Here is a 14,489-nt window from a genome sequence, read left to right as displayed (position 1 = left end):
AGTCACTTTGGTAGCTATGAGTATTTGTGGGTAGTATCTTCCCCCGTTTCCAATCTTAGTTATTTTTCCTGACAAACCACGAAAAAAAAAACATCCTCCGCCTGCTTGTCTTGCTCATGATAAAGGGTTTTGGCTCACACAGTGGAGGCTTGTGCATTCACAGGGCACTCATGTTGCAAGATGCTGCAGTGCCGTACATTATCCTCTCAATGTGTGCAATCTGTACGTTTATACACATACACTCGATATTTACTTAGGAGCTGAGCTTCCAGGGATTCTCGGTCCCGTCTCGGCATATCAGGGAGAAAAGCAGGAGAGGTTTCACTGTGCTTTTTATGCAGATTGATGTTAGGCTCATCTCAGCTTAATCCATCGTGCAAATGTGATGTGCAGCCACCTCACAAACAACTAGCACACAACCACTCAGCTCTGCGTTTCCATGACTGCAGCCAAGCGCACACATTGTATGTGTCAGGGGCTTATGTCACCCAGTACAATGGCAGAGGCTGGGCCTATTATTTCTTTTTCCCACTGTTTGTTTTATGACCGTAAAGGAATCGAGGGATTGATGTGTTCACTAGCCAGTTTCCCTGCCCACGCTCCTGTGCACAAATTTATAGGGTGAAAATTCTTGGCTGGCCTCCACAGAGGTGGAGAGTAGTTTGTCAGGGGATAGTTTCTGTCTGGGGAAACATACACAGACACTTTTGAATTATACAAAGCACTTGTTAATGAAATGAAGCATAAAAGAAGGACCATAATATTTGAATTGTTCGGCATCCAAGGCATTTGTAACAAATTCTGCTACATGCAGCCAACTTCACTTGGCAAAGTCACTCCATATTTCCCAATACCATCATTCATATATTTCTTTCTTCTTCTTCTTCTTTTTTTACAGTTACATTTATTATTCAGCATGATGCTCAGTATTCTTAATTCTCTGACATTACATGTTTTATGTTTAATTGCAATATCATGTTTTGTTTGTTTTGTTTGTTTCTTCTTTTAATTTGTCTAGTAGCTCCTCAGGTTGCATTGTCCACTGCCCCTACTGTCCACGTTGCAAACAGCAAGCGAGGTAGGAGCTGGAATTCATACATTGCCCCCCTCAACCCCAGATAAACTGATGTTTCTGACTAACTGGAAGCCCCTAACCCTTGCAGCACTAACCCAATGCTAGAGCACTGTGTATCCTTATCTCCACCTCTGAACTGGACCAATGGCTTACACTGTACATTGCACATTGAGGATTCATTCGTCTATTGAATCGTTTCTAAACACTATAAAAGTCCTTTTGAATCATATCTTTTTCAGCAAACATAGCGGGTGCTTGGGACTACAACTATTTTTAGGAAACGTGTTTCGAAGACTCAGGATTTTTTTTTTCCCTCATGCGTGCATGATTTATGACCTTAGCCTTATTCTGGAAAAGAGAGATTATTTGTCTTCTGAGAGTATGTTTGCGAGACTGAACCACATCTTATGTAGAAGATTTTAACTCACACTCCAACCAGACTTTCTGCTTGAGGTGAAAGGTGGAGAGGAGGAGGAGTCTTGCTGTTCCTTCATTTCCAAGTCTTGTCGGGTAGTTAGCGGCCGGGCACAGAGACCTGACCTCAATACAGATCCTTAATAACCACAATCCCTTGGACGAGAGCCCCATCCGCCACCCCCCTACTCTGGATCCGCGGGCTTTCTGTCCAAGCGACTGCCAGTGAGGCTTAAGGGTCACATCTGTCTGCGCTGTGACACGTGGTGTCAGTGGTCACTCAGCGGGGCAGACTGATCCTCAATCGGAGAGAGCTGGGCTGCACCCCTCCCATCCTGCACCCCTTTAGGTCAGTGCTGCCAGTGAGCATCATCATGATGTTTTACAGTCCAGCTACGACTCCATGTATCTAATTTGGCATGACGTAAAACTGCATAGCAGGCGGTGACACACTCTCTACTGGTGGACCTCAGCATGTGTCAACTCTCCAAATTGACTGTTTTTTTTTTATACAGGTTATGTTGCCAAGTTTATAAATACAACTATCCAGCGAATTTAGAATTATTTGTTGGACGACTTACTGGAAGGGTTTGTCAAATTTGGAAGTCATCATGCATTCCATTAGAGGGTGGTGTTATGAAGCGCCATTGAAGGTGTCATCCGGTCAGCTCAAACCATATCAACCGGGACATTCAAGAGATCAATTAGACAACAATTTCAACATTTTCCAACACAATTCCCTGAGTTGGAATTTCCATTTCATTCATGGTTTGACCTGCCTTTACACTGTGTGGTGTTCCCAATGTGACCGTGTCTCTGTTTCATCATTGCAGAGCCTTCCTTGCCTCGTGTTGTGGTGTGCTTGAAGTGATGTGACCTTTTTGAGTCTGACTAACGCCGTGCTTTTTTATGTGATGTCTTCTAATTCCGGCTGTGCCCATTGTCAGACTAATCATGAGTTACCCTCACTCTCATCTCTTTCCCAACATCTTCTCCCTCACAACACAGTCTCTATTTCTAACCTTGCATGCCATGGTGCCTCACTCAAATTCTTGCTAACCCCACCGCCGTAGCCCTCGCAGCAAAAAGCAACAATGCCAACACTCCCTACCGCGTCTCTCTCTCTCTCTCTCTTTGCCTCTCTTTCTCCCCTTCACACTCTCTTTGCAAGACTGCGAATGCTTCGGCCACTCCAACCGATGCAGCTACATCGAGCTGCTAAACACCGTCATTTGCGTGAGCTGTAAGCACAACACTAGGGGCCAGCACTGCCAGCTTTGCAAGCTGGGCTACTACCGCAATACCTCGGCAGAACTGGACGATCAAAATGTGTGCATAGGTTAGTCCCCCACCTGGCCCCTTTCACTGCCACCTTGCTTTCACACAAACACTTTCCTCGCCTCACTTCCTGTCTTTGACTCGTCACCAGAGAAAGTGTCATCTTTCATCCCCCACCGCTTCATCCTCCTTACATCCTCTTGTCTTCCTGTTTGCTTCGTCTGCTTTTGCACAATGGTGGAGTTTTATATGCAGGACACTAGTCCATCAGGTTTAGTCAGATACACACTATCAGAATGCTTGATGGTTTTCAGTCATTCCTTTCAAGCATGGTTTTAATAACTGTAGATTGATTTGGGGTCGATACAGTATCACAGTTAGCTTTCCTGCTAGCTTGTATTTATTGATGTACTACGTTACAACTGGTTTCTAGCTGCTAGCTTGCATTAACATAGTGTATTTGGTTTCTAGCTGCTAGCTCACGTTAATGTAGCACATTGCAATTAGTTTTCCTAGCTGCTAGCTCACATTAACGTAGTGCGATGCAATTAGTGTCTAGCTGCTAGCTCAATGCTAGCGTAATGTGTTACAGTTGGTTTCTAGCTTCTAGCCTACATTGGTTTTGTGTGTTACAATTGTTTTCTAGCTGCTAGCTTTTACTTATTAATACAATGTGTTACAATTGGTTTGGAGACAAGCATTGATGTAAAATAATTAAAGCATGTGCACAAACTAATGGAAACACCTAAAACAGACTCATGTCTGAACATTAAAAAAAAGCCAGCAGCAGGTTAGAGTAGCTTGGTACGGACTGGAAACAAGGGGGGGAAGCTAGCCTGAGTTTAATTAACAGATTATATATCCTTTGATTAATCTGTACAAAACCTGAATTGGTAAAGCTGTATCCTTCCTTCCGTTTCCCATCATTCTGCTAATATTTCTCAAAATGTCATCCTTAGTAACTATATAATTTGTGAGCAAAGTACATGTCATTTTACTATTTGGCTTGTAACCTCATATGACTGAGCTGTGTAGACATCCCTTGTGATGTCAGAGTTAAAAGGTCATTTTCATCTGGTGTTTCTGTTATTTTGTCCATAACCTTTATGCAGGCATTCATAAACTGCATCATGTTTTTTTACTTGTAAAAAATATGTGAAAATTGCATTTCGCCTAGTTCCTCAAGCAATCGTTTGGTTCCCTATTGGATTCTTTAGCCAGCATGTAGACTGAGTTCTCAGTGCTCAGTGCCAGGTGCATTCGTGAGTCCTGAGGGGAGAGTCTGACAAGCAACAAGGGTTCTGAGAGAAATGTCGCGGGGAAGTCACACCGCCAGTCAGAGGTGCCACAGAAGTGCATATGTCATATACATGAAATGGCCTCAAGAGTAGCAGCTGAAACCCGTCACAAGGCATTAAGAGTCACCGAGGCGTTACCTTGTGCCAAACTCGCCGTCACCCTGCCTCTCTCACACTGACCCCCCCAGTTTGTCACTTGCCGTCACCTCTCTCCTCTTGCCTGACCCCCGGATGTCACTCGGGTGCAGCCGCGTGCAGCCGGCACAGCCACAGAAGGTGCAATGTGATGGTCAGGGACTGTCAAAATAGGTGTCACTTTGACTGCTGAGTGCTTGAGTCGCTATGGAAAGCTGGAAGGTCAGTTGAGCGTAGGACACCAGAGACTTGACGGGTTGTTTTTTACAGAGAAGGTTTTTAAACAATATTCCAAATTGAATTGAGGCTAATGGCCGTTTTCTTCTGTCGATGACGAATAGGCATTTGAGGATTGTGCCAAACTCCTCGACAATACGTACATCCATTTGAAAATTAGAGATAATTAAAGAACATATTACAATAATGCTCATTTCAATGTGCTGTACTCTCATTCTTCTATAACCAATCTCTCTTTCTTGCCATAATCCATCTTGATACCTGCTCATCACATTTCCTCTCTCCTCTTTTCATCTTTTTCTATCCGTACCTGTATGAATGTCTAAGATTTTGGAAAAGCATGTGTAAATTAGCTCTCTTTGTTCATCTTAAATCAAAGCTACTGATAATGCTTTGCATATTTGCTCATTGCACGTTGTATAGCTATAACAGTAAAATACTTTATATTATATTCACAAATATGCTGTTATTATATTCACAAATATGCTGTAAGGAATACAAAGTGTTCATGCATAGCGTCAGTCATTCCTTTCTCATTCTGTCTCCATTACAGTTGAAATGGTAGCATTTTTTCTGTATGTCTTTAAATCTATACACTTTTTTTTAGCGGTTAAAGATTAGCAAGCTTCTTGTAGTAATAGTTAAGCTTATAATTGAGCTCGAGGAATGAGGTCCGGCGCTGTGAAAATCCTAGACGTGTGCCGGGAAGTCAAAGCACCACCCTATTTCCAGCCTGTGTGTGTATGTGTGTCTTGTTTTTCCAGAGTGTAATTGTTATCGCTTTGGCTCAGTCAATGATCGCTGTAATGGCACAGGATTTTGTATATGTAAGGAGGGCACTACAGGGCCTAAGTGTCAGCAGTGTCTACCCGGCTATTTGTGGGACGATGGCTGCAAATGTAAGTAGAACCACAAACCTCCCCACGCAGCTCACGGCTGTTCTCTCCCTCCGCTCTGTCTCTTTCTCTTTGCTACCTCTCTCTGATTTCTTCTCTCTCTGTGTGATTCCTGAGCTTTGCCTGGAAGAATGTGCTGCACATGTGCAGGACTGCCCAGCTGCCTTAACAAATACAGACCTAACCCATAACATGATCTAACTCAATATAGCAACTGAACTGGACCTGCATTTCACAGTCGCAGCGGCCGAGTTAGCGATGTAATATCAGCAGGGGCCCTGTATGGCTCAAATAGAGAAAAAAGCAATGGCATGGCAGGGTGCATGCTGCTCGGTAACTCAGTTATCCAGCCGTGTCGCACACCAACAAAAAACAACAGCTGAGTCAATGTTGACTGCTTGACAGGCTGCCTGTGATCTGTTTGAGAAGCCATCACCCCTCGCCAGCTCACAACGGGACAATGTCATCCAACACTAACATTTTTCAAAGGAGAATGCAGCTCATTTTGATCTCCAGCCCATTTATTATTGTCTACCGTTTATATTTCCCCCGGTCATTTTGCAACGCATGCCCCCATGTAGTCATTTGTTTTCAAATGTCACCAATTTTTCATTTTTTATTTTTCTTTCACGTCAAACTTTGGTGACAAACCTACAGGAGGTAGCCATAATAAAGTACTCGCCTCATGAGGAATGATTGTAACTCTTTGACAGAGAAAGAAAGAGACAAAAATCACCATTTCAAAAGCCGTTCATGCTGCACATGTTTTTGACAAATTAACTTGCCGTTTGGGCACAAATGATTTGGCCTGTTTGGAGCAATTACTTGTCTTGTAACTCACTTATTGTCAGACGAGCTAATAATTGCTGCCAATTAGCATTTGACCAACCATTACCAGTCTCTGCGTCACTGTTGGTAGCTGTGATTAGACTTCAGATTTATAGACCTTTCCACACATAGTGGTGACATCTATTTGGCTTCCTCCTGTAGCTCAACATTAATCTCTGTCCTGGCTAACAAAAGGCGTCCTAAATAAGGTGCCTCCACATTGTCAGGTGACGTGATTTTGAGGGATTAATTTCTCGTGGCGGCCTCTATTTCTTCCCGTGGATTTTGCCAGTGTACTATTATCATGACGAATGTCAGCAGTTGGTCTGCTTCCTATGAAGTATTCATCCAACCACCAAGCCTGAAATACTTTCTAAAGCAAACAGAGGAATGTGAATGGGACCAGTCATATGAAAACATCCCACTCAGGCCCAGTAAGGCACAATAAATGCACGGCATAAACTTTGAGCAGAGATAAATGACGCCTTTATCTGTTTTGTGATGAATTATTCAAACAAACAGAAAAAACTATTGAAGAAAATTGTATTTTGTAAGTATAGCAGGAAGAATATAAAGATGAGGAACCACTTGGACCAATGGCACAAAAAATGTAAAAAAAAAAAAAATGATATTACCATTTCAGTACAAAGACTTCAACTGGCAATAGTTTTATTTTGTGTATGGATAATGAAAAAAAAACAGGGCCTTCTATAATTTAATCATGTTCAGAATACAATGTCACAATATATGTAATCAATATAATGAATTGAACAATTGTTGAGCTATTGCTCTTTGATGAAATTTAAATGACAGCAAAGGCCTTTTAGGAACACGAACATGTTAAAACTAATACCAATACTCTTGTTTTGACTATTACTATTTAGCCTTTATTGGTCTGCAGCATGTAAATGCAAGTGCTTTAAAGTCATGTGCATGTTTTAGAAATTCCTGACACAGATGGATGTTCATTAAAAAGCATCTATTTTCCTAATAAATTCAGTGTGAAGTGTGAAAACATCCCTTATACTCAAAGTGTAGAGGGGAAGGCCTACGCTGGTGGTTCACATGCCAACATGTTATACATGCATACAGTGTAATACTGACAGTACTGAGCTGTACAACAGCAGAAATTAAATGTTTACAAGAAACAAGGAAAGTGAAAATGAAAGTAAAAAGAATGTCAAGCAGATGGGAAGTCACTGAGCACAGAATAAATCCGTAGTTTTATTTGTCAGATTAGCTATGAAGCGGTGATTAGAACATCAAACAAACATGATTGTGTGAAGTATGTGTATGTTCTCAAAACTTCAAAGCCTCAAACTTTCACTCTTCCTGCAGTGAGACTAAAGAGGTTTAACAAATACTGCAACACTTGAACATGTGCAAAATGTAGAAATCTAAGTTGGGGACATTTTATTTACATGAAAGATGAGTGTTCTTTTGTGATTAAATTAGAATGTATTCTCTAGCGTGCCCACTGCTCTTAAACCTATTATTTGATTTCAGTCAACACATTTAAATACATTTCCCAGAATGCCTTCATTGGACAGAAGGTGTTCCCTGTGCGATACATGTGATTATAATAGCCAAGTGAGTTTTCCTCGCATTGATCCCCTCGACCTCGTTTGGTTTTAAGACAAGTCTGGGACTTCTACGGTATGTGCAAAGCAGCAATAGTGGTTATATCGGCCATGATTAATGAAATGTTTTTTATATATACATGGGGGTAAGCCCCCCTTCCCTCCCTTTTCAGTATGTCTCGCGCAAGTGAAGCAAAAAAAAAACACAAATGAACTTGTGAAAAAACATAGTGTGACGTTTCTCTTTGCCTCTGGTGTGAACACACCATTATATTTGGCCCTGGTGAAGAGTGCACCGAAATTTTACACTCTACTACACTGACAATCTGCAAAGATGAAAGCCCCTGACTGCATTGCATTCTGGTCCACTGAGGCCACGGTGGAGGAATGAGTATTTTTGCCTTGTTTATGGATTTCTCCATGTATTGTTGTAGATGTTTTAGAAGATACGCTAAATCCCTTACTGCACTGGCAATAACTTAAAAAGCCAGTTTTCCACGGGAATTATTAAAATAACTTAAACAACAACAAGGTCCAAAGTGGAAAACACACAAAGCTATTTCATAGTGAATTTGATCTCACATCGGCTGCACAAAAAGTTTTCTAAAAAATGTTTAAAGCTGGAAACCCTGGCAATAACGTCCGCCCAAGGAGATGCTAACGCTCAAGTTATTCCACGGCAGAAATAGTTGGAAAACTTTTCCGTCTTGACCTCCCCTTGCTGCAGTATTTATGTGCATGGACAAGACTCCATCTGCATGCAGACTGAGGAATGCAATTAAAACTCAAATCTCTCATCAAACACATCAGAGTCCCAGACAGGCACACCTAGTTCTCCGGTCCCCTCTCTAAATATTATCACTCATATCAAAAGCAAACGCTACAAATCTTGTCATTTACTGCCTGTGCGGGCTCTGTTTACATGCCGAGAAAATGGTTAATGTGAGAGATTGAAGAGAGATAAAAAAGGTGCAGAGCTCCTCAGAAGAATTCACCCTCCCTCCAAGTGAGTTTTCAGGCTTTCAACATAATTCCTCACTCATCTTTCGAATACCCATCTTTAGTGTATAAAAACACAATGCCCCATGCTGGTACTGACTGTGCCCTCCGGTGCTGCTCTCTCCTCCACACGGTGTTAGAGAAGCTTTAATCTCATGGACCCCATTATGCTCGACATCTTTGACAAACTTGCCGCTGCATGTTGTTTTTAAAAATCTATATCTCGGTTTCATTTTGGACTTCAGCGTTGCTTAATTGGCAGCAAACGAAGCACTTTGCCTGCAGGGGTCGGCCATTACCTGAAGCTTACTTTGAAGTCAACGGAGCGTGCGAGGCCGTGTTGAGCATCCTGCATAGTTAATATTTAAAGTAGTGGTTCACCTTGAAATGAAGATTTACTCTCAATATTGATATTGAAACATAAAACACACCAAGCTAGCAAAGGCTGCTTCTCTACCGACTGCCAAAAGTCAGAAGCAAATAACAGTTTTCCAACCTAGTCTCACAGAAATATGTGAAATACCTCATGTTGCTGTGTGACCGCCTACTTTCTGGAGGACAATGAAGCAGTTCTGAATCGAGACTAAAACCTGCAACCTGATGAGTATCTCTGCTGCTGAAGAAATCACACACAGCTGTTGTTGGCAAACATTTATTCCAAAACCAACTCAACTGAATACCAGTAGTTAAGATTTCTGATGAAAGTACCGTAAAAGTCGGGTTACAAGCCGCTCCTACCTCCGGTCAGTGTCCCCGCTGTAGCAAGCTAGGAGCAGCGCTAGCTCCCCGCTGCTGCTGCTACTACTGCCCACGTCTCCTCTGCCCAAGTCGGGTGTCGAGCCGGGGCTGGTCCCGCTACCTTCGGTGGTTGTCGGGGAGCTTGCGGAGCGCTAGCGGAAGTTAGCGGAGAGCTATTGGGGAACTAGCGGAGCGCTAGCAGGAGCACCAGCTGGCTACAGCGGGGAGCTAACGGGGGCACTGACCAAAGGTAGTAGCGGCTTGTAACCCGACTTTTACGGTAGTTAGCAGCTAAAATAACACCATTCAACCAACTTGATTGGGAGAAGAACATGACAATCACCATCACTTCTTTTTATCATGACTGAAAGCTCCTCTTCAAACTTCTGTAGTAAACAAGTCAGGGTGGTGTTGTCTTCCGAGTATGAAATGCCTTCCTGAGTAGGGAAAATCTAATATTGTGCAAATGTCACAAAGCTCTTTTTGTCACAGGCTGCTCTTTATTAAAGCTGCCATCATTTTTTGCTCCTTAAAACCTTGAAAAGGTTTGCAGATACAATGTTGTATTGCACATCATTTTGAGTGATTTTATGATCTATTTAGAGCATAGATATAATACAAACCCCTCTGAATATCTTTAGAAATCCACAACAAATGAGCATTTCATCAAGAAAGCTAGGAGAGATAAGATGGACAGGATGAAAGGTCATTGTCTAATTAAAGGAGTCTCTCCAGTGAACCGATCATATCAAGGCCTCGTGGGGAAAAACATGACTCATTAATTAATACGTTTTTCTTCCTTGTCATCTTGAAGGAGACATTTTATTACCAAGTTTAGCTGCTTCACTACGAGGAGAAAACCAAGAGAACAACGGCTCTCCGCAGGAAAGAAACAGTGATTGTGCTTTTATTGACACATTACTTTATTTCCTGCTGAGTGGTTGAGTTGGTCATGAAATTGATATGTCAGTCGGCGAGAGAAAAGACAACGGTAATTCAGATGTCTTATTTGGATCTAGTTGTGTATGGTAATTGGGGAGCCGTGGCCTGGAGCAGAACTTACTGAGCCAAACAGCAGGTTCCCTTTCTCCTGCAAAACAGACAATGCACAAATAGGATTCACAGACTCAATGCTTCTTAACAAGCCTCCCATCAAAGCCCCATTTGGCGATTCCTGGGAGACAGCATGCGTCCAATCCCGAGTATCAGGAGAAAGGCCTGATATTTGTTATTGTGATATTTATGTCCCATAGAGTTCATAGATTGCTCACCTCATTGTTTTCCACTTCCATAAAGGACTGGAATGGGCAGGAAGTGGAAGTGGCCCCTGTGTTTATCACTGTTTATTTGTCTCTGTTGGTTTATTAGTTTGTGCGCCGCCGCTTTGTTTGCCTGCAGCTTGCCTGACAGCTTGCCTCCACTGGGAATGGAGTGGCCTCGGTGTCCCAGCTCTAAATATACACCAATTTTCACCTGACGTTCGGTTTGTCTAAAGACAGTGCTGTTTGGGGGGAAGCCTGTCAGGCTTTGAGGAATTCTCTCTCCTGCAACACCGCTGATGGGACGAGGCTTTCATCAGCTGTGTTATGAAAGAAATGAAGACGGAAAGGGAATGTACTCACATAACGGATAGAATGATTATGTTTACATTACAAAAGATGATAATTATTCTTTGCCATAATGTTTGATTGCACTTGCTTATTATGAGGAGGATGTTAAATTGTATAGAGGTTTGTTTTATGAGGTGGTAACAGGTTATTACAGGGGGATTTTAAAACAAACAACTTAAACTAGAAGACACGATGTGATAAGAGTTCTTTAAACACACTTTGTCTATATACTTGATGTAATTATACCATTTTTGAAATTATAGTGATGGCACGTTTTTTTATTTAAAAAAAATGAGACAATCCTCATGAACATCAATGTATTGTTTGGTACAACCACAGGGGGCGCCAAAGGCAGACGTTTTCAAATTCTACACAGTGGCTTTAACGTGTTTTTACTCAAATATTTAGACAAACATTAATAATCTGATATAGTAAAATGTTGACTGAAGTAATTATGATGCATGCACTGCAGAGTTTTCCTTGAAGAATAATATACATTGCATATCATATTTTATTTTGGGCAAATCCAGTATATTGCATAATATAATGTTGAAGCAATAGATCTACATTTTGGGAAATCAGCTTATTTGCTTTCATCTCACATCTACTGATGTTGATGTGAAGCTGGAGGCAGCAGCCGATTAGTGTATAAATGGTCAATTTGCCTTTTTAAACGGGATTATTGGCCCATATGTGACTTGTTGACTAGAAGAAGTTACCACGCAACCAGCAGATATTTCAGGAAGTTACTTAAAAAACCTAATTAAACAGAGAAATGTTTTTTTACACTTTACAAAGATTTTGTATGGATTAACAAAAAGAGTTATTAACTCAGCCAACTGGCTGTTGTCTCCAGCTCCTTATTGACTGTACAGACATAAGAGTTTGTATTGATCTTCTCATCAAACTCGCAGAAAGAAATTTAATAAGCCCGTTTCCCAAAATGTTTAACTCTTCCAGTCGAATTTCAGCTAAATCAAATGCGGTAACACTTTACTTGAAGAAAACCTTTTGAGAGTTTTTAATTTGTTCGAATCAGAGCATGAGAGAATTCCTAAATTCCCTAGAGGGATCATTTTCATTTTAATGGAGAGTAGATCATTTAATGATATGAAATGGATTTGATTACAACATGTTTTGGATGCAGCACAGTTCACTTCAAGTAAAGGGTCACCCAAAAATTGTGTTGAATGTTTGATTGTACCTCCTCTCTCCTGTCTTTGCAATAGCCCGGGTTTGTGACAACGAGCTCCTGCGCTGCCAAAATGGCGGGGCGTGCGTCAACAACGTCCACTGCAGCTGTCCCTCAGACTTCACGGGTCTGCTGTGTGAGAACCCCCGCTGCGATTCGGAGCTGGGCGGCTGCCGGGGGCCCGACTCGGGCCAGGGCCCGCTGATGGCTCCGACACCACCGAGGCTGCTGCTGCTGCTGCTGCTGGGCTGGGCTCTGCTGAGAGAGGCCTCCTGCTGGCCCGCACTGCTCTGAAAGAGACCCGTGACCTGGCGGGTGGGATAAACGCCCCGCCGCCTCCACTTTAACCTCCCCCTCCCTCCTTTCAGATAATCCACAACCATTAAACAAGAACAACCACAAGCTTTCTGGACTGGACTGTTCTGAGCTTCTCCGCCGCCAGACTCAAATGGACACTCGCGCTGACGATGAAGGGAATGTGCCGGGCGAACGAGTGCAAAACTTTTCATTTAATTTCAAAGAATATATAGAAATGAAGAAAAGAAAAAATACATATACTTCTAAAAATGCCAGATATTATAAAAAGAAAAAAGAAAACGAAAAAAAAAAGAAGTGTTTGCCGAACAAGAGTAAAATGTGCAAAGAACAATGAGTCCCCTCTCCCCCTCTAAGCCATACCAGGTACTTGAGCTCCTTCCAGCTTGAAGGAGGGATAACTGAAGATGACGGACTCGTTCACTTCCCCTCTTATTGCCACGGCAACAACAGCTGCGACCAATCGGGCTCTCGAACGACGCGGCGGCAGACGCGGAGCCCCGCGGGACGCTTCTGCGAGTGAATGTTGGCTGGACTGACGCTGAGGAAAGCTCAAAGAAGCTGTCCGCGCTCAATGGCTGACCGGTTGGCCCTCCGAAATACGGCCGCGATGCTTCAACCACGACATAAAGAGGAGGAAACACGCGAAGCATTCTTTGCTGTCAGTGCATTGTGGATAGAAGGAAATCCTTCCGGACTGCCACTTTGTGAAACAACCTTGCCCACGTTGATCCCTCTCTAGCTTTCTGTCTTCCCCTTCCGAGCTCTCTCTCATCCTCCCTCCTGTTCATCCTCCCTCCAGTCCCCAAGCCCCCTCACCATGCTGCCACAGACCTGTGCTTTCGTGAACGTTACTCTGTAAGCCCTTGTTGGTTGAAAGATTCTTTTGTCCGATGTTAGTGATGCACATGTGTAAGAAGCCCCTTGCCCTCCCAGACCCTCCTGCAAAAAGATACTCCAATAAAGCGTCTGATTCTTTTTCTATCTCAGAGCCACCACGCTCCCTGCGATTATGGTCCGAGGATAGTTTTCACCCGAGCAGACGAGAAGTGCATAGAAAACCATCGGTGTATTTGCAAGTTCTTTTCTCGACAGAGCAAACAAAAAAATAAATAAAAGAGTCATGTAGTCCTTTTGTATCTTTGCCGAACTGTGATTGAAAAAAATGGCAACCTTTAATGTATCTATTTAAAAACATCCAACTGCAGAAGCAATTGTTTATGGGTTTCTTTTGATTTCCATTTCTTTCATTCACTTATTTTTATTTGTTAATATTACTTTTAGTTGTGCAGTTGATTTTCCTTTGTATTGGCAACGTGCTGGCATCAAAGAATATCAGTTTACATATACGGTATTAATAAAGTGTAATAAAATCCCACCAAAGGACATTATAAATGTTTTTGTTCTTGCTTTAACACTTGAGAATTTAAGTGAATAAAAGTTCAAAAATGTATCTGTGTTGATCATTTTTTTTCTTGCATGTAGGCAGATAATTTCGATGTTTCTGAACCGGAGTCCTTTAATTGTGACTGTCAACTAAATCCAATTATTCACATTCCTTTCTTTACTCAAAGAGAAAATAATGATGTTATTTGGTACCAACTAAAGTGAAACTAGAGACAGTTTTGTTAGTATCATTATAAAATTAGACTTTACAGAATTTAGTTCAGTTCAACTGTTTTAAGGCAGCATGGAAACCTTTTTTTAATTGAACCAGCTCATAATACTTTACAGTTTAAGTCTTGTTTACTTTTCCTTCATCTTACAGCTGCACAGCTGAGGCTACATTAACATTTTATTAAAATGAGTAAAGAATCTCAGGCCGTCTTTGATGGCTTCCTATTATATATTTCTACACTGTGTTGTAGTGTTGAGTCATATCAGTGCAGAGGAG

At 42.0% G+C, this 14,489-nt stretch overlaps 1 protein-coding gene across 1 annotated transcript in view; it reads left to right on the top strand.

Annotated features, from left to right (window-relative positions):
• ntng1a (netrin g1a) overlaps window positions 1–12,574 on the top strand; it is a gene marked incomplete at both ends in the record, with an annotated part of 82,683 nt that extends 70,109 nt beyond the window's left edge. The window contains 3 exons of the mRNA XM_079234414.1: window positions 2,634–2,828; window positions 5,202–5,336; window positions 12,318–12,574. Coding sequence (XP_079090540.1) covers window positions 2,634–2,828; window positions 5,202–5,336; window positions 12,318–12,574 — 587 coding nt within the window. The remainder of the gene's footprint in view (window positions 1–2,633; window positions 2,829–5,201; window positions 5,337–12,317) is intronic.
• Between the last annotated feature and the right edge of the window lie 1,915 nt (window positions 12,575–14,489).

The sequence above is a fragment of the Taurulus bubalis genome, assembly GCF_910589615.1.
Source record: "Taurulus bubalis genome assembly, chromosome: 18".
NCBI classification, from domain to species: Eukaryota; Metazoa; Chordata; class Actinopteri; order Perciformes; family Cottidae; genus Taurulus; species Taurulus bubalis.
Note: the sequence above shows the minus strand (reverse complement) of the source record. Positions and strands in the feature narration are given on the sequence as shown.